The sequence below is a fragment of the Gasterosteus aculeatus genome, chromosome 12 (genome assembly GCF_964276395.1).
Source record: "Gasterosteus aculeatus chromosome 12, fGasAcu3.hap1.1, whole genome shotgun sequence".
Taxonomy (NCBI): Eukaryota; Metazoa; Chordata; class Actinopteri; order Perciformes; family Gasterosteidae; genus Gasterosteus; species Gasterosteus aculeatus.
The window spans coordinates 24,767,305-24,785,628 of NC_135700.1; the positions used below are offsets into that span (position 1 = coordinate 24,767,305).

General features: G+C 46.4%; 1 protein-coding gene across 13 annotated transcripts in view; it reads right to left on the reverse strand.

The window, feature by feature from the left end:
- The window catches only part of fhod1 (formin homology 2 domain containing 1), a 32,182-nt gene extending 15,341 nt beyond the window's left edge, over positions 1-16,841 (reverse strand). For 3 of the 13 annotated variants that reach the window (XM_078086094.1, XM_078086092.1, XM_078086090.1), the window contains exons 1-12: positions 16,545-16,841; positions 14,577-14,683; positions 12,994-13,058; positions 6,724-6,791; positions 6,542-6,647; positions 6,222-6,316; positions 5,390-5,501; positions 5,062-5,156; positions 4,816-4,959; positions 4,337-4,728; positions 2,276-2,383; positions 1,252-1,317 (exon numbers count right to left, since the gene is read on the reverse strand). In XM_078086094.1, coding sequence (XP_077942220.1) covers positions 1,252-1,317; positions 2,276-2,383; positions 4,337-4,728; positions 4,816-4,959; positions 5,062-5,156; positions 5,390-5,501; positions 6,222-6,316; positions 6,542-6,647; positions 6,724-6,791; positions 12,994-13,058; positions 14,577-14,683; positions 16,545-16,709 — 1,523 coding nt within the window. In that variant the 5' untranslated portion in view covers positions 16,710-16,841. Of the gene's footprint in view, positions 1-1,251; positions 1,321-2,275; positions 2,384-4,336; positions 4,729-4,815; positions 4,960-5,061; positions 5,157-5,389; positions 5,502-6,221; positions 6,317-6,541; positions 6,648-6,723; positions 6,792-12,993; positions 13,059-14,576; positions 14,684-16,544 lie in introns of all 13 variants that reach the window. The other 10 variants (XM_078086093.1, XM_078086091.1, XM_078086089.1 and 7 more) reach the window with 4 other exon arrangements.
- Between the last annotated feature and the right edge of the window lie 1,483 nt (positions 16,842-18,324).

The window sequence follows — 18,324 nt, forward strand, 5'->3', positions numbered from 1 at the left end:
TCATTCGCTCGCATGGCTTCTCCTACCACAGCGATGCCGATGACACCCAACTAATTCTCTCCTTCCCTCACTCGGATCTCTGCCTGTCTGACTGACATCTCTCAGTGGATCCGCCCACCATCTGAAAATCAACCCGGACAAGACTGAACTACTTCTCTTTCTGGGGAGATTCTCCTTCACAGGATGTTAACGCTCACTTTGACTGCAGGAACCTCGGCATGACACTTGACAGCCGACTCTCCCTGACTCCCAACATCACTGACAACACCATCCTGTAGATACTCGCTCTACAACATCAGGAGAACACGTCCTCTTCTCACTCAGAAGGCAGCGCAGGTACTGATTCAGGCTCTTGTCGTCTCCCTCCTGGACTACTGTAACTCCCTCCTGCAGGTCTCCTGCTACCACCATTCCACCTCTGCAGCTCATCCAGAATGCAGCAGCTCCACTGGTCTTTAACCTTCCTAAGTTCTCCCTCACTCCTCCACTCCTCCGCTCTCTTGACTGGTACCGGTGGCTCATCCAGTTCTAAACATGGTGCTCACGTACCATGCTGTGAATGGATGGGGTCCAGCTTCCATCCAGGACCTGGTCCAACCCGACATCCCGACCCGCACTCTCCGCTCTGCATGTGATAAACTGCTTGTTCCTCCTCACTGAGAGCAAAACACTCGACTAGATCTCCACTCTTTGCTGTCCTGCTGCTAAATGGTGGAAGGAGGTCTCTGAAGACATCAGGACCACAGAGAGCCTTCACATCTTCAGACTAAAGACACACCTCTTCAGACTCTACCTCCACTAACACACTAACTACCTGCAGCACTTACATTGGACTTATAATGGTTCTTATCTACAGCAAGTTGTACATCGGCTTATTTGATGAAACTGCACTTTCTTGTTTCTTGTTCTTCTGAGTTTGTGTCCTTATGGTTGAAATATTCTTATTGTAAGTCGCTTTGGATAAAAGCGTCAGATAAATGACATGAGTGACGTGATGTGATGATTAAACCAGAAATAATCAAGAAGTCCTTCAGAAATGGTTCATTAGTAATAATAATCCACAGGAAGAAACTAGTTATTCATCAGTGAAAACTGTAAAGCAGTTTAAACATAACTACGTCACCATGGTACCCCCCCCCCCCCCTCCACCCACCCCCACACACACACACACACACACACACACACACACACACACACACACACACACACACACACACACACACACACACACACACACACACACACACCGACCTGATGGTGAGGGGCTGCTGGTTCAACTGGGAGCTCTTCTCCTGCTCTGGGAGGTCTGAGGAGGAGCTGCTGCAACATATAAATTATATATAAAATGAGAAAAGGAGTCTCAAAAATAATAATAATTTGAAAAAAACGCATTAATGTGAGAAAAAATAATTGTTGCCGTTTAAATGCCATTAAATGCGTTAACGAGCACTAGAGTGTGACACACACACACACACACACACACTATGTCCTTATTTAAGCACTGATTGATATTCAAATCAAGATAACATAACAACAATTAATTACAAATACACTAATTAATTAACGTTAATGTGGTGAATTACTATTCTAGGTGGAACTGTCTGTTTTTTTAGGTGTGTAAAGGCCCATTTCCTGAAACCCCGGGGGACAACGCAGCAAGAAGACAAGTACAGAGTCTCTAGTCGGAGAAACAGACGTCTCACAAGTCCTCAACTGGCAGCTTCTTTAAATGGTCCCGCAAAACGCCAACGTCTACAGTGAAGAGGCTCCGGGATGCTGAGTGGCAAAGAAAACGCCATATCGGAGACGATATGCGCAAAAAAACACTGACATTGGACAGATGAAGATTGGACAGATGTTTGGATCACACAGAACAGGTGAAAAGATGCTGGAAGAGTCCTGACGCTGTCTGTGAAGCATGCTGGAGGTGATGGAGCTGCATTGTGCTGGTAAAGTGGGAGGTTTTAAATAAGGAAGGCCATCCCTCGCCATGCTGTACCCTGTGGACAGCGCTTGATCGGAGCCAATTTCCTCCTGGAACAGGACAATGCAGGCAGAAGAAGCAGCAGACGGCTGGTGTGCTGTGATGGAGCGACCAGCGCAGCCACCACATCTCAACCCCCGTGAGCCGGGAGCAGCTTGGCAGTGCGCTACGCAGTGTTTCCCCCAGGCTTACAACTTCTGTACGGTAGTAATATATATATATATATATATATATATATATATATAATGTTTCTATCCCAGCAAGTCTCAGGTCAGTCTCTCTCTTACAGACCTGCAGGGGGCCGAAGGCTCCTCACTGACGGAGCTGGTTTTGGAGAAGAGCCTGGACCTTCTGCTCAGCCCCAGAGAGGACATGTGGTGGCTGAGGAAGGAGCGACTCCTAGTCGGGGAGCCCCGCAGAGGGAGGGGAAGGTATGGAGGGGAGGAAAGGAAAGGAGAAAGCAAGAAGGGAGTGAGAGAGAGAAAAGAAGGAGAAAGGGAAGGGGGGGACAAAAGACAAAGTCACCAAATGAAAAGGAAAAACAGAGTAGAACCAGAAGAGAACCGCAGGAGAACCAGATGAAGAGAGAAAAACCTTAAACTGTTTCATATGTCAATCCTTTCTATTATTGATTCCTACATTTTGTGATCTATAAAACATCTGCATAATTGTTACGCTTGTCAATAACGGTACACGTGATTCTGCTTAACAAGGAGGAGGACATTTGTCCAATGTGGAGACACGAGGAGACATATGAGACACACAAGGCAGATGAGGAGACGCGAAGACACCCAAGACATGTTGTCCTTAAATAGCAATGATCTGCTATTAGCATCTAAATGTATGCAGATGACTGATTCATCTCCATGGTCCATGGGCAGAGCTTCTGGAAAGTATCCATAGCGCTTCACTTCTTATGTTAACGCCTTATTCCAAAATGGATTCATTTCAACACACAACAGCCCTTAATTACAAAGTAAAAAAACCTTGATCAAAATGTTTTAAAATATATTAAAAATAAAGAATGTACAAACGTATTCACAGCCTTTGCTCAACACTTTGTTGAAGCACCTTTGGCAGCAGTCACAGCCTCAAGTCTTCTCGAGCCTGATGTTACACGCTTGGAACACCTGTTTCTGGGCAATTTCTCCCATTATTCTTCGCAGAACCTCTCAGGTTGGATGGGGAGCGTCGGTGCAGACATTTTCACATCTTTCCAGAGATGTTCAATCGGGTTCAAGTCCGGGCTCCTGCTGGGCCACTCAAGTTGTCTCCAAGCCACTCCTTTGTTATCTTGGCTGTGTGCTTCGGGTCGTTGTCCTGTTGGAAGCTGAACCGTCGCCCCATTCTGAGGTCCAGAGCGCTTTGGAGCAGGTTTTCGTCCAGGATGTCTCTGTACATTGCTGCATTAATCTTTCACTCAATCCTGACTGGTCTCCCAGTTCCTCTCCACAGTAATACATAAAACATTCCACAGCATGATGCTGCAGATGATGAGGCCTTAATCAGGAAGGTAACCTCTCTGACTAAGGCCCTCCTCCCCCGATCGCTCAGTCTGGCTGGGCGGCCAACCCAGGAAGAGTCCTGGTGGTTCCAAACCTCTTCCATTTCCAGATGATGGAGGCCACTTCAAGGAGCGTTGGGACCTTCAATGCTGCAGAAAAACGTTTCTGTGCCTCGTCAGATCTGTGCCTGGACGACTCTGAGGTCTACGGATAGTCCTTGGACTTCATGGCTTGGTTTGTGCTCTATGGGACCTGATATAAGGTGTGTGCCTTTCTACATCATGTCCAATCAACTGAATATAGCAGGACGGACTCCAATCGGGTTGTAGAAACATCTCAAGGATGATCAGTGGAAACAGGAGACCCCTGAGCTCAATGTGTCATGGCAAAGGTTGTCAATACATTAAATCGTGTTATATGTTGAATTTTGAGGAACAAAATGAATTGAATCCATTTTGGAATGAGGCTGTAATATAACAAGTGGAAAAAGTAAAGCGCTTTCCAGGTGCACTGTACCTGCAGGGTGTACCTACCTGCAGGGTGTACCTACCTGCACCGTGTACCACCGTGTATCTACCTGCACCGTGTATCTACCTGCACCGTGTATCTACTTGCACCGTGTACCTACCTGCACCGTGTACCTACCTGCACCGTGTACCTACCTGCACCGTGTACCTACCTGCACCGTGTACCTACCTGCACCGTGTACCTACCTGCACCGTGTACCTACCTGCACCGTGTACCTACCTGCACCGTGTATCTACCTGCACCGTGTATCTACCTGCAGGGTTATGACGCAGGGATGCGTGAGGAGACACGAGCTCAGCCAATGGTTGAGGGAACTTACGCGCTGGTCGGGGATCCGGATTCCTGCCCCACGGTCACAGCGCCGTTGGGGGGCGTGCGGGGGGGCAGCGGAGACCCTCTGTGGGATCCGGACGGACTTGAGGCGGGGCTTCCAGGGTCAGAGGTGAGCGGGGACGATGACCTGCTGCCTTCTAACGCCCCCGTGGGGCTGGGGGAGGAGACGGCAGGGGATGGGGTTGGGAGGAAGGCGGGGGGAGTGGGGGAGGTGGAGGGGGAAGAGCCAGCCGAGGACGACAAGCGGTCCGGGAGGTTCTGACCGGACAGGCCACGGTTCCTCTGTCCCTCCTGCTCGCCGGCGGCCATCTTTCTCCTCTCCTTACGGAGGTGAGGGGAGGAGTCATCCTGCTCCTCGTCCTCATGCTTCAGAGAGGTCTGCAACAGAAAGACAGGGACAAACAGGTAGAGACGTGCACGTAAACATAAACAAACATGTGCAAAGATGTAAACCATTTAAATTGCCTCATAGGTGGTGAACTGGGCCCTGAGGTCTGGTTGTGTGTCTTCGCTGCTCATGTGTCGGTGGATGATGGTCTCCAGACCCAACTGCTCCAGACTGTCCGTCACATCGTAGAAAGAGTCCTGGTCAGGGAGCACGGAGAGGGTCTGACCCACAACGCACACACACAACACAGACAAACACACACACAAATGCAGATTAAACGTTTTATACCGACTGCTTGTTTACCTGTTGGACTGTTTGTTTACCTTGTTGATGAGCGTCATGGTGAACATGAGGAGCTCGGTGTCAGACCCGTTTCTCTCCTCCAGCACCTCCATCAGGTAAGTCCACGGCTTCATTCCTACACGCACACACGCACACGCACACACACAAAACGCCACAGGTCATTTAGCTGACGCTTTTATCCAAAGCGACTTACATTTTTAAGCCGTGGTTTTACATTTTGACCGGGGAGCAATTAGGGGTCAGGTGTCCTGCTCAGGGAGCAGCCGGGGTTCGAACCGCCAACCCTGCTGCACCCTCTCTACTCCATGCGCCACCGTGACCCCTACATGTACATATTTATAAGTGCACCTCTGTGTGTGTCCACGGCGTTCACAGCCTCGATGAGCCGGGGAGCATTTGTCTCAGAATACTCAACGAAGACAATGAGGAGCTTTAGGGACGTCTTCACCACCAGACGAGACTGAGGAGAGCAAAGAGGGAGAGTGGACAAGGAGACATGGAGAAGAGAATGTGTAGGCCGGTCTTTGTATGTCTCCCTGCACATGTGTCTCTCTGCGCGTCCACCGGGTGCGTCTCTGCTCTGATGAACTGACTCTTTGCTTCATTTCTCCACTTTCTGTCCTCTGAACTGGGTCATGTGACCGTTCTGATGAGGACTAAAGCCGAGTTTATGCTTCTGCGTTTTGAGTCCCTCGCATGTCCCTTGCGTGTTATTTTTAAACTAACCCATAGCCTTATACTTAGTTTTTATTCCTCATTCACTGTTGTCTATAATAAATCAACCAGCGACTTCCACACACAAAGACGTGACTCTCCAGGTCGTCTTCAACAAAACACGTGACTCCACCTGTTGTTCTGGAGGTGAATCGCTCTGCAACACACGCAGGACTTTACAACCAGGAAGTGAAACCAGCGCGTCGACGTGTAAAGACGCAGAAACACGCGGCGGCCTTCAGTGTCTCTGAAGTTCTTCCTTTAAATCTTATGAACTAAAGAACCAGAAAGGAATAAACTAGAGATCAATAACTGATCTCAGTTGACACATTGTGTCAGAACTTGTGTTTTGAGGATAAGTGAATAAAGAAGCTTCTAGAACCTCTTCCTGTTCTTCATGTGTGACTCTGAGGTGTCACATGACTGTTTGACTAAATCAATCCATCAATCGATCAGAGAGACTCACCAGACTTCCTGTCAGAGTGTAGAGCCAGCGGAGCGTCTCACCGTGGTTTATCACTCCATTCATACCATCCACAAACAGCATGATCTGACTGAGGGCTGAGGGACAGACGGGGAGAGAGAGACAGGTCATAGGGACAGACGGGGGGAGACATCACTTTTCAGCTCCAGATGAAGCTTTGGACCGACTCGACTGAGTTTGTTTCCATCGTCTGTGTCTTCTGAAGGCGGATCTCAGAGCTGAGCTTCTCAGGAGAAGAGCATTATGCTGAAGTTTCAGACTCAGTGTCTCAGCCCGACCCCCCCTCACCAGGACAGTCTCACCTCTTAGGATGTAGTTCTGGTAGTTGTGGTCAGCCTCCGCTCCAACTTTGACAAAACAAGTCAAACCTTCAGAGGCCACAAACTCTGGAACCAGGTCTTTATCATCCTGAAGGTGGGAGCAGAGCAGAAGGTCACAGCAGGTCCACCAAGGGGACCGAAAGCTTCTACCAGAGGACAGTTACTTGGAATAGCTGCTTGAGGGAGAACAGGGCCCGTCGGAGTTCTGGACCCTGGGAGTTATACAACCTCTCTGAAACAAAGAAGAGAAAGAGGAAGTCACCTCACACGTCTCCTCAAGAAGGTCGTCTTCTTCTCTGAGCCAAAAGAAAGATTCCATCTCAGAGGCCCAAGTGAAACTTTATTTCCGTACAAGTCATATCATAAGAACCAAAGGCCATTAGCCTTCTTCAGTAAGTGATCCAGTCACATCCGGAGCTTTGAATGAGATCGGATCCGGTCCTCCAGTAGACCACCAGAGGCTCCAGGAGCTGAAGAAAGGGGGGAGGAGGTTCTCCAGAAAGGAATGAAACAGTTTCCTGTTTGTTTCTTATCAGAGGTCGTGACCCCTGATTCATTCTGCTCCTCAGAGGAAACACACAGTTTACTCGCCGAGGACCTGAAGGAGAAACGAATGCTTCACGTTTGGAGTTCTTCTTCATGTCGCGTGAACGAAACGAAAGGTGAAGCAGAAATGAGTGAAACTCCTCAAGCTGCTCCTTCAACAGGCATGAGAAGAAAGATCATTAAACACAGAGCGGTGAAATAAGGGCAGCGACTATAGTAACACATCAGCTAAAACTACACAAACAACACAAACGCAAATAGGATTGAAGCATGCTAGCACGCTAACGCTAACAGCGTCGCTTCGTCTTTCTTAGAAAAAAGGAATGTGAGTCCAGACGTTTTTCTCTGCTGGTTCTGACAGGAAACATCGTAAAACATGTAAATAGTTCATAAGAAAATAATTTAGATATAAATCAAAGCAAAAAAAGAGGAAACATAAGAAAACAAAAACACACACAAACAAAACCGACAGCCTCCAACTTCTGTTGAATTAGACTTTTACTCTTGTACAGAACTTAATACTGACGTTCTGCTACTTTTACTTCTTTACATTTATCTGACGGAATTAGTTACTTTAAATATTACAGATTATTAAACTCTATATATATATATATTTTTTTTTTGGTGCTTAGTTACTGTGGCCTTTGTACTTGTTTATTTTATTTCTTTATCTTATTCTTGTCATTTTTTATTATCATGATACTGCTGCTCCTGATCTTGTGTCCACTTTGCTGCCGCGTCCACTGTGGGACTAATAAGGGAATATCTTTTCTCATCTATAGTTGATGTATTACTACAGCAGTATATATCAATACTGTAGGTACAATTATGATGTACATTCACGTTATACTTCTACTCCACTGCAATTTATCTAATTACGTATCTTTACCTAGAGTCAAATTATTAATCAACACACAAATTCCACGTTAGGCTAAACTACCAGCAGTATAAAAAGTCCTGACTGGTGCCATTTATGTTTTATACATGTATTTTTTTTTTTGAGTAAATTGCTGAACACAGTACTTCTACTTGCAACACTATTTAAACACTAAAGCTATTAATATTTCTACGGCAGAGACATATTGCAGTACTTCTTCCACTGGTTTTAGGGCAGATCAGGCAGACGTGAGTTATTTAAAGAGGAAACTCATTTCAGTGGATCATTTAAACACACTGACAGCTGGACCCCCAACGTCCGTCCGTCCGTCCGTCCGTAGGGAGGCGTCATTAAGATACTGTGTCAATATGATATATGGGAGATATGAGGGAGAAATGACATGTGGGTGTTGGTTCAGATTCTCAACACTACCAGTCGACAAAGCTTCTCCTCAGCGCTCAGCTGTCCTCAGACACAAACAATTATGATGAGCTTGTGAAGAACCTGCTCCCAGGAGCACAAGGACGGACTGTCCAAAGAGCTCACAGGAGGACGAGACATGTCTCACCTGAGTCAGAGAGCTGAGACAGAGGACTGCAGCATGAAACTGATCTGGACTTCTAGAGAAGTTCAGACTTAAATGATGAAAGTTTGTTTGGTGACTCATTTCCTAGTTCAGATCAGCTTTTTTTTTTACTTCACCAGGGAACTACAGGAGGACCACAAAACTACAGCAGGTCTGGGGAACTACAGGACGACCACAAAACTACAGCAGGTCTGGGGAACTATATGAGGACAGGACCGGGGAACCACAGGAGGACCACAAAACTACAGCAGGTCTGGGGAACTACAGGACGACCACAAAACTACAGCAGGTCTGGGGAACTATATGAGGACAGGACCGGGGAACCATAGGAGAACCGAAGAACTACAGCAGGACCGGGGAACTATAGGAGGACCGGACTGGGGAACTACAGCAGGACCGGACCAGGGAACTACGACAGGACCGGGGAACCATAGGAGGACCGGGGAACTACAGCAGGACCGGGGAACTACAGCAGGACCGGGGAACTATAGGAGGACCGGACTGGGGAACTACAGCAGGACCGAGGAACTATGCCAGGACCGAGGAACTACGGCAGGACCGGGGAACTACAGCAGGATTGGGTAACCAAAGGAGGACCGGGGAGCTACAGCAGGACCAGGGAACTATAGGAGGACCGGACTGGGGAACTACAGCAGGGCCGAGGAACTATGCCAGGACCGGGGAACTACGGCAGGTCCGGGGAACTACGGCAGGACCGGACCGGGGAACCATAGGAGGACCGGGGAACTACAGCAGGACTGGGTAACCAAAGGAGGACCGGGGAACTACAGCAGGACCAGGGAACTATAGGAGGAACGGACTGGGGAACTACAGCAGGGCCGAGGAACTATGCCAGGACCGGGGAACTACGGCAGGTCCGGGGAACTACGGCAGGACCGGACCGGGGAACCATAGGAGGACCGGGGAACTACAGCAGGACTGGGTAACCAAAGGAGGACCGGGGAACTACAGCAGGACCAGGGAACTATAGGAGGAACGGACTGGGGAACTACAGCAGGGCCGAGGAACTATGCCAGGACCGGGGAACTACGGCAGGTCCGGGGAACTACGGCAGGACCGGACCGGGGAACCATAGGAGGACCGGGGAACTACAGCAGGTCCGGGGAACTACAGAAGGACCGGGCAACCATAGGAGGACCGGGGAACTACAGCAGGACTGGGTAACCAAAGGAGGACCGGGGAACTACAGCAGGACCAGGGAACTATAGGAGGAACGGACCGGGGAACTACGGCAGGACCGGGGAACTACGGCAAGACCGGGGAACTACGGCAAGACCGGATAACCAAAGGAGGACCGGGTAACCAAAGGTGGACCGGGGAACTACAGCAGGTCCGGACTGGGAAACTACAGCAGGTCCGGACCGGGGAACTACGGCAGGGCCGGGGAACCATAGGACGACCGGGGAACTACAGGAAGACCGGGGAACCGTAGGAGGACCGGGGAACCGTAGTAGGACCGGGGAACCATAGGAGGACCGAGGAACTACAGGAAGACCGGGGAACCGTAGGAGGACCGGGGAACTACAGCAAGTCGCCAATGAGTGAGTGAGTAGGAGACTTCTGTGACTAGCCAAGGTTTCATCTTCCTCTGTGGTCCAGGGAGTCTGTGGTGAAGGTTTCACTTCACGTCCAAACCAGAGAGAAACATTTAGTGAGGCGTCGCTGGGATTCTCCTCAGGTTTCATGCACACATTGAAAATCCGTATAAAAACACAAAGACAATGGACGTGTGGCTTTGTTTGTCTTCAGCATTTGAACTCAATTAATTACATAAATGTGATGTATTCAAACCACAGAGTTTCTTTGAATGGAAATGTATCTGATCCATCATCTGAGACACGTCTACACATTTGGGATCTTCGGAAACATTGACATCACAATGTGTGAAACAAACTTTTGATTCATTTGAATGGTTCTGTGGGACAAACGGAGCAGACGTGATTTATTGACTAAATAACAACCATTATATTTGATTAAATGTTTTCTATCCAGAACAAACAGATAAGACATTAAAGAGGACGTGATCCATGCAGACCTCTGTCCTCCAAACGCTGTCTGTCAGTCCCAGAGAGAGGACACACACTGTCTGTCTGTCTGTCCCAGAGAGAAGACACACACTGTCTGTCTGTCTGTCCCAGAGAGAAGACACACACTGTCTGTCTGTCTGTCCCAGAGAGAAGACACACACTGGCTGTCTGTCTGTCCCAGAGAGAAGACACACACTGGCTGTCTGTCTGTCCCAGAGAGAGGACACACACTGGCTGTCTGTCTGTCCCAGAGAGAGGACACAAACTGGCTGTCTGTCTGTCCCAGAGAGAAGACACACACTGGCTGGCTGTCTGTCCCAGAGAGAAGACACACACTGGCTGTCTATCTGTCCCAGAGAGAGGACACACACTGGCTGTCTGTCTGTCCCAGAGAGAGGACACACACTGGCTGTCTATCTGTCCCAGAGAGAATACACACCCTGGCTGTCTGTCTGTCCCAGAGAGAAGACACACACTGGCTGTCTGTCTGTCCCAGAGAGAAGACACACCCTGGCTGTCTGTCCCTGAGAGAGGACACACCCTGGTTGTCTGTCCCAGAGAGAAGACACACACTGTCTGTCTGTCTGTCCCAGAGAGAAGACACACACTGGCTGTCTGTCTGTCCCAGAGAGAAGACACACACTGTCTGTCTGTCTGTCCCAGAGAGAGGACACACCGGCTGTTGGTCTGTCCAAAAATACTTGACCGGAGTTCAGAAGTTGAATCAGTGATTCATATCTAAAAATAAAATGTGACAGGAGAAAGTTTCCCTTGACATTCTTGTGATGATTTGGATCAGATAAATACAACGTAAACTCTCAATCTCTTCAGATACATTAATATGAATGAGAGAATTATATTTATGGACACCTTTAATGTAAAATGTAGTCTTTAGTTTCATGTTCACTGAGAATACAAATGTTTTAAACCCTTTTAAGTCAACAATGGCGGTTATATAATAACTACAGTCAACACAGATGTGTTTATTATATCATAAACTGTCCTTAACGTCTTAACTTTGACAGTGCCAATTCTAACTGATTTTGACTTAATATATTTGGACTTATTTTATCCAAACAAAATTTGACCTAACGTATTTGGACTTTTTCTTTCTTTCTTTTGATATAGGAATTTTAGACTTTTTTTCCAAGGTTATATTTCCCTAAACATTTTTGTGAATGTAAATGTATATATATGTTATATATGATATTTTGGGATATTATTTACCTAAAATAAAAAAAATATTTTGAAAAAACATTACATTAGAAAGAACAAACAAATGACGTTTTTGTCTATACCATTTTCCACCTAATATTTGTATTTTTTTCCCCAATGGCTTTTTTAAATATTTTGACTTTTACATGTTTTTAGACTAAAATGACTTTTTTTCCCCCATAATATTTTTTCACTTAACATTTTCCAAAAAGAAAAGATGTTTTGCTACACTATTTTTTGAACCTTTGTTTGACCTAATATTTTTAGTGACTTCTTTTAACTTAAAAAAAAAAAGATTTGATCATTCTTTAACGTGTTTTTCAAAATCTTTTTTGATCCAATATTTGACTTTCTTCAAAAGCAATTTGACAAAAAATCTTTTTTGAAATGTTTCATCCTAACATTTAAATAAATTATTAAATGACAATAATAAATATGCATAATACAATCAAATATAATGAATGAATATAATAAGTTAATCAAATGAATTAATAAATATCCTACATCGACATTGATTGACATTTGGCCCTTCAACAGGTTCCGGAGTTGTGTTTTTAACTTCCTGCAGGATTTCATTCATAAGCAGCTGTTGTTTTAGTTGAGAAGGATCCCCTGAACGCACCGTGAGACAAGGACATGACCCAACATGACTCCTCACAGAAAGGAAACCGTTCTTCTGCTGTTCAGCTGGAGTATTTAGCTTGTGACCTTCACCACAGCAGAAGAACCAGCAGAAGGGAGGACAGAAGAGTCGGCCTCTCGACTCGTCACTAAAAATGGCTTTAAAGAGGAAGCGGCTGGAAAATCCCCTCTGGTGACGGAAAGGCGAGGTCATGCCAGCGGGAGGAGGGGGGAGGGGGGCTCAACAAGGCAGGACACGGCGGGAGGATAAGAGAAGGAGGGAGGCAGAGGGGAAGGTAGGAAGGAGGGAGGAGACCAGCACACTCCTACGGAATCTCCTCCTTCTTCTCACCTCCCTCCTCCTGCTGCTCCTGTGCTGCTAACGTTACTAGCTCCTCCTCCTGTGGATCTCAGCACCGATTGGTTGTTTACAATTTCACATGATCAGAGACTAGAGAAACATTGATGATGTCATCATCAAGGTTTGTAGAACCAGTGAAGATCACATGAACATTATACTAAGAGAGGAGGACGCAATTACCCAGAATGCAGTGGACCCGTACGGAGAGCTGAGTCCTCAAGATCATAATGGGCTTCTTCCCTTTCCTGTGGACAAAGAACACTGATAAAAAGCATACAACACCAGGAAATACTAGAGAGAACCTCCTTTCGTTATTATAGCCAAACCCTACGGCGTATGAGAAGATGTATCTATAGATACATACATGCATTATGGCCGCGCACGTTAACGGGTTACAAATCATTCCTGTATGTTGCGCCAAGTGTGCCCCTTATGTTTTTCTGATATCACTAAAAGTGAGCAAAACACTAGTTTTTAACAGATAATCAAGTTACATCAAAAACTTTGATCTTGGCCCAGCACTAATGTATATATATATATATATATATATATATATATATATATATATATATATATGAGAGCTGTAGAGGGGCCGTCCACACGGTTTAGGGTTAGTTAGGGAGTTTTGACCTCAGGAGACAGGCTGTCTTGGACATGAGAGCGAGACATCTCAAAGTTCACAAGAAAATGTACCTAAAGTGTCCCAGGTCCTTCCCACTTTATGTTTAATATTTTTTAACTTTTTAAATACTTTAAATTTTTTACTTTATTCTCTTGTTTTATACTAACCCATAGCCTTATTCTACTAACCCATTGCATTAGCATTTCATTTTACTGTATTACTTGTGCACTGCTGTCTTGTTGTCTATTGTTACACTGTCTACTGTCACGCACCAAACGCCAAGACAAATTCATTGTATGTTTGACATATTTTGGCAATAAATGATTCCTGATTCCTAATCGTCCGGGGTCCCCCTTAAAGTTCCCCAGGTTCATCTTAAAGTGTGTGAAGTCCCTCCTGAAAAAGTCCCAATCACTTCTTGCATCCCACTGGCTTCACCTCTATCGCCCTCACTTCCCTCCTTCACCCCCTGTCACCAAACCAAGTTCTTACCCTAGTAACCTCTGCCCGAACTACTTCTCTTTCTGGGGAAAGACTCTCCGACCCAGGACCTGACTGTTAACTTTGAGACTCCGTGTTAACGTCCACTTTGACTTTGGGGTCCAGCTTACATCCAGGACCTGGTCCAACCCGACACCCCGACCCGCACTCTCCGCTCTGCATGTGATAAACTGCTTGTTCCTCCTCACTGAGAGCAAAACACTCCACTAGATCTCCACTCTTTGCTTCCTGCTCCTAAATGGTGGAAGGAGGTCTCTGAAGACATCAGGACCACAGAGAGCCTTCACATCTTCAGACTACAGACACACCTCTTCAGACTCTACCTCGACTAACACACTAACTAACTGCAGCACTTACATTGGACTTATAATGGTTCTCATCTACAGCAAGTTGTACATCGGCTTATTTGATGAAATTGCACTTTCTTGTTTCTTGTTCTTCTGAGTTTGTGTCCTTATGGTTGAAATGTTCTTATTTAAGTTGCTTTGGATAAAGCGTCAGCTAAATGACATGTGATGTAATCTAAGAGTCTCAGGTTCCTCTTAAAATGTCCCAGGTCCCCCCCCAAGGAGTCCCAGGTCCCCCTCAAGGAGTCCCTGGCCCTATTCATAGAGTCTGAGTGACAGGTGAGTCTTCTTACGTCACGTCTTGGTAGAAGCTCTCCAGCTCATCTCTCTGCTCGTCCAGAGACAAGTCAAGGTCCAGATAGTTTCCAAGTGGAGACAACTGAAGGGTGCAGTCCTCTAACTGAAGGACAGAAGGACAGGAAACACCATCATGACATCAGCGTGACATCATACATCCTGTTAAACTGTCCCAGGCCACTGAATAGTGTGCTCCTATTTCAAATAAAGGCCTCAGTGGGGACTCATGGGATCTGATCATGTGGTTGCAAGCCTCCCAGCATGCACTGGGGCAACTGGGTTATGTACATACTGGTGTTACATTCTGGTCTAGATTAAATGTCTAATTCATCTCCAGTTTATAAACAACACAATTTCATTCCACTTCAATATACAAATCAATAACATTTTGGTGATAAATCGTCCTGAATAAATCAAGAGGAAGGCGATCAAAGAATGAAATGGAGTCGTTGCAATGACAACTGATCAACAAATGATCCTGGATCAGCTGCTGCAGTGATGAATACCAGCTACAGCTGATATTAATACATCACTCTATAAACCATAGAGACCAATGGTTCCATGTTCAGATCGGGATGGAGGTGCATTCAGTATTATTAACAGTAGTACTGTAGACACCAGCACCTTCTCAGGGCACCACCCTGAGATACTCCATGAAGTCCTCCTTTGTTCAGAGGATCAATATTAACGGCAGTTATGTGAAGACAATGGAGACAGAGGTCGATACACAAACAATACAATACAACAAAAACACACAAAGATCCATCTCTCATCTCACTGTCACCAAAGAATTGAAAAAGAAAAACAAGTCAAATTTACTTCTAAGAATATCTTTGTATATTTTGTACCTGATGTAGTACTTCAGCAACTACACACCTGCAGTACTTCAGGGACACACCTGACATTGACAATGTCCTGAGTCAAAACTTCTTAAATGAAATGAAGGTGAAATAATCCTTTAGGAGTCCAGCAGCAGGTAAATCCACAGGATTACAGCAGCAACGGTAAAGTGCACAGACGTTATAGATGTAGATGTACACACATGATCAATAACTAATCAAAAGGGGGTTTGAGGAACTTCCATTGATCGGGTTTATGGATCTACATGCTGCACATGATCAGTAAGCAATCAGCAGCACAGGGACCTGATTGGGACTATTGATCATGTGATCACTCTGAGACAGACCGACACACAGATGGTGAAAGGACAAAGCGTCTCTGCAGCTGGTTGAGCTCATATCAACATGCTGCTGACTACATCCGTCCTGCTTATCTGGTGTTTACAGCTCCACCCTCCTCCACCCTCCTCCACCCTCCTCAACAAGAAGCAGAACATTTGGGTCTCCACCGTTCCACCTAAAGTCTCAAGAAACAAACGTTCCAGAGGAGAAGGAGACAGACTGCTGACTCAGTCAGTGAACTTCAGCCTCCACCATGATAAGTGACTGATGTACACAGACTCCCCACTGCTCCACTTAACAACACAAACAGGAAGTAAACAAAAACATTATCAAAGTACACCAGCAGAGTAGCTGCAGTCTCACCAGCGTGACCTTTAGCCCTTTAGCCCTTTAGCCTTTCACAACCTGACCCTTACAGATGAGTCAGTCTTCACGGCGTCACGTGACCCAGCAGGAAGTAGTTCTTCTCCATGTCTACCTCGTCTTCCTGTGACCGGTCAGAGACCCACTGGACACTTGTTGGTCCTTTACTTCACATGACGGCGGAGTGAAGCTCATCTCATCCAGGAAGACAAAGCTCTCATGTGCTTTAATGTGGAGACACGTTGTAAGACGCTAAATGACATGTGATGCAACAATAGGAAACCTGAATGAAAAACACACACACACACACAGTGTCACACACACACACACACACACACACACACAGTGTCTCACACACACACACACACACAGTGTCACACCCACACACACACACACACACACACAGTGTCACACACACACCTTCAGAGGCGCCTCCAGCAGCTTGTGGATCCCCGCGATCTGCTCCCCGAGCGGCAGGTTCTCCTCCACGTTCACCGTCGGAGGTCGGCGCGGTTCGGGAAAGTTCGTGCAGACGAACGGATCCGAGTCCTCCAGGTACTGGACCCGACAAACCACGGAGGCCATGGCCGAGCAACCGCGACTGAGCTGCGGCTAAACGCGTGCGTGTGGGTCGCTGCGTCCAACAACTGGAGGAGGACCGAGTCCCAGCTGCGACACACTTCCGGTTACACCTTTCAAGATAAACGCAGCTTTGGGCCGAAACGTTTAAAAAAAAGAACTCGATCTGATTATTAGTATGATTACATGACGTCTGATGGCATGACGTCAATAAACTGATAAACAACATAAAGTATCAGAACGCAGAAGCTTGTACAAAGTGTCCACGTCATTGTGTACTGGACTGAGCACAAGTTCATTCAATTCAATTCATTTCATTTTATCTCAAAATCTCAAATGACAAATTATCCTCAGAGTCCTCGCATGTGTATCCTCTGTACACATGCGACATCCTCTGTCCCCAAACCCACACATCTGCACAGCAAGAACCTCAGTGAGGACGATCGTCTCCTGATGGACAGACTACAATGATGTCATGTGGACACAATGAACAATGCATTCAACTCATAAAACAGAAATGATCAAATAATTGAGAGTAGTAAGCAGGTGTACGACAGGACCACTGCAGGGACACCACCATCAGATAGATCCACCACCAGATAGAACCACCATCAGATAGATCCACCACCAGATAGAACCACCATCAGATAGATCCACCATCAGATAGATCCACCATCAGATAGAACCACCATCACATAGAACCACCATCAGATAGATCCACCACCAGATAGAACCACCATCAGATAGAACCACTACCAGATAGAAACACTATCACATAGAACCACCATCAGATAGATCCACCACCAGATAGAACCACCATCAGATAGAACCACTACCAGATAGAACCACCATCACATAGAACCACCATCAGATAGATCCACCACCAGATAGAACCACCATCAGATAGAACCACTACCAGATAGAACCACCATCAGATAGAACCACTACCAGATAGAACCACCGTCACATAGAACCACCATCAGATAGATCCACCACCAGATAGAACCACTACCAGATAGATCCACCACCAGATAGAACCACTACCAGATAGAACCACTACCAGGTAGAACCACCATCACATAGAACCACCACCAGATAGATCCACCACCAGATAGAACCACTACCAGATAGAACCACTACCAGGTAGAACCACCATCAGATAGAACCGCCATCATATAGAACCACCACCAGATAGAACCACCATCAGATAGAACCACTACCAGATGGAACCACCATCAGATAGAAACACTACCAGATAGAACCACCATCACATAGAACCACCATCAGATAGAACCACCATCAGATAGATCCACCACCAGATAGAACCACTACCGGATAGAACCACCGTCACATAGAACCACCATCAGATAGATCCACCACCAGATAGAACCACTACCAGATGGAACCACCATCAGATAGAAACACTCCCATATAGAACCACCATCACATAGAACCACCATCAGATAGAACCACCATCAGATAGATCCACCACCAGATAGAACCACTACCAGATAGATCCACCACCAGATAGAACCACCACCAGATAGATCCACCACCAGATAGAACCACTACCAGATAGAACCACTACCAGGTAGAACCACCATCAGATAGAACCACCATC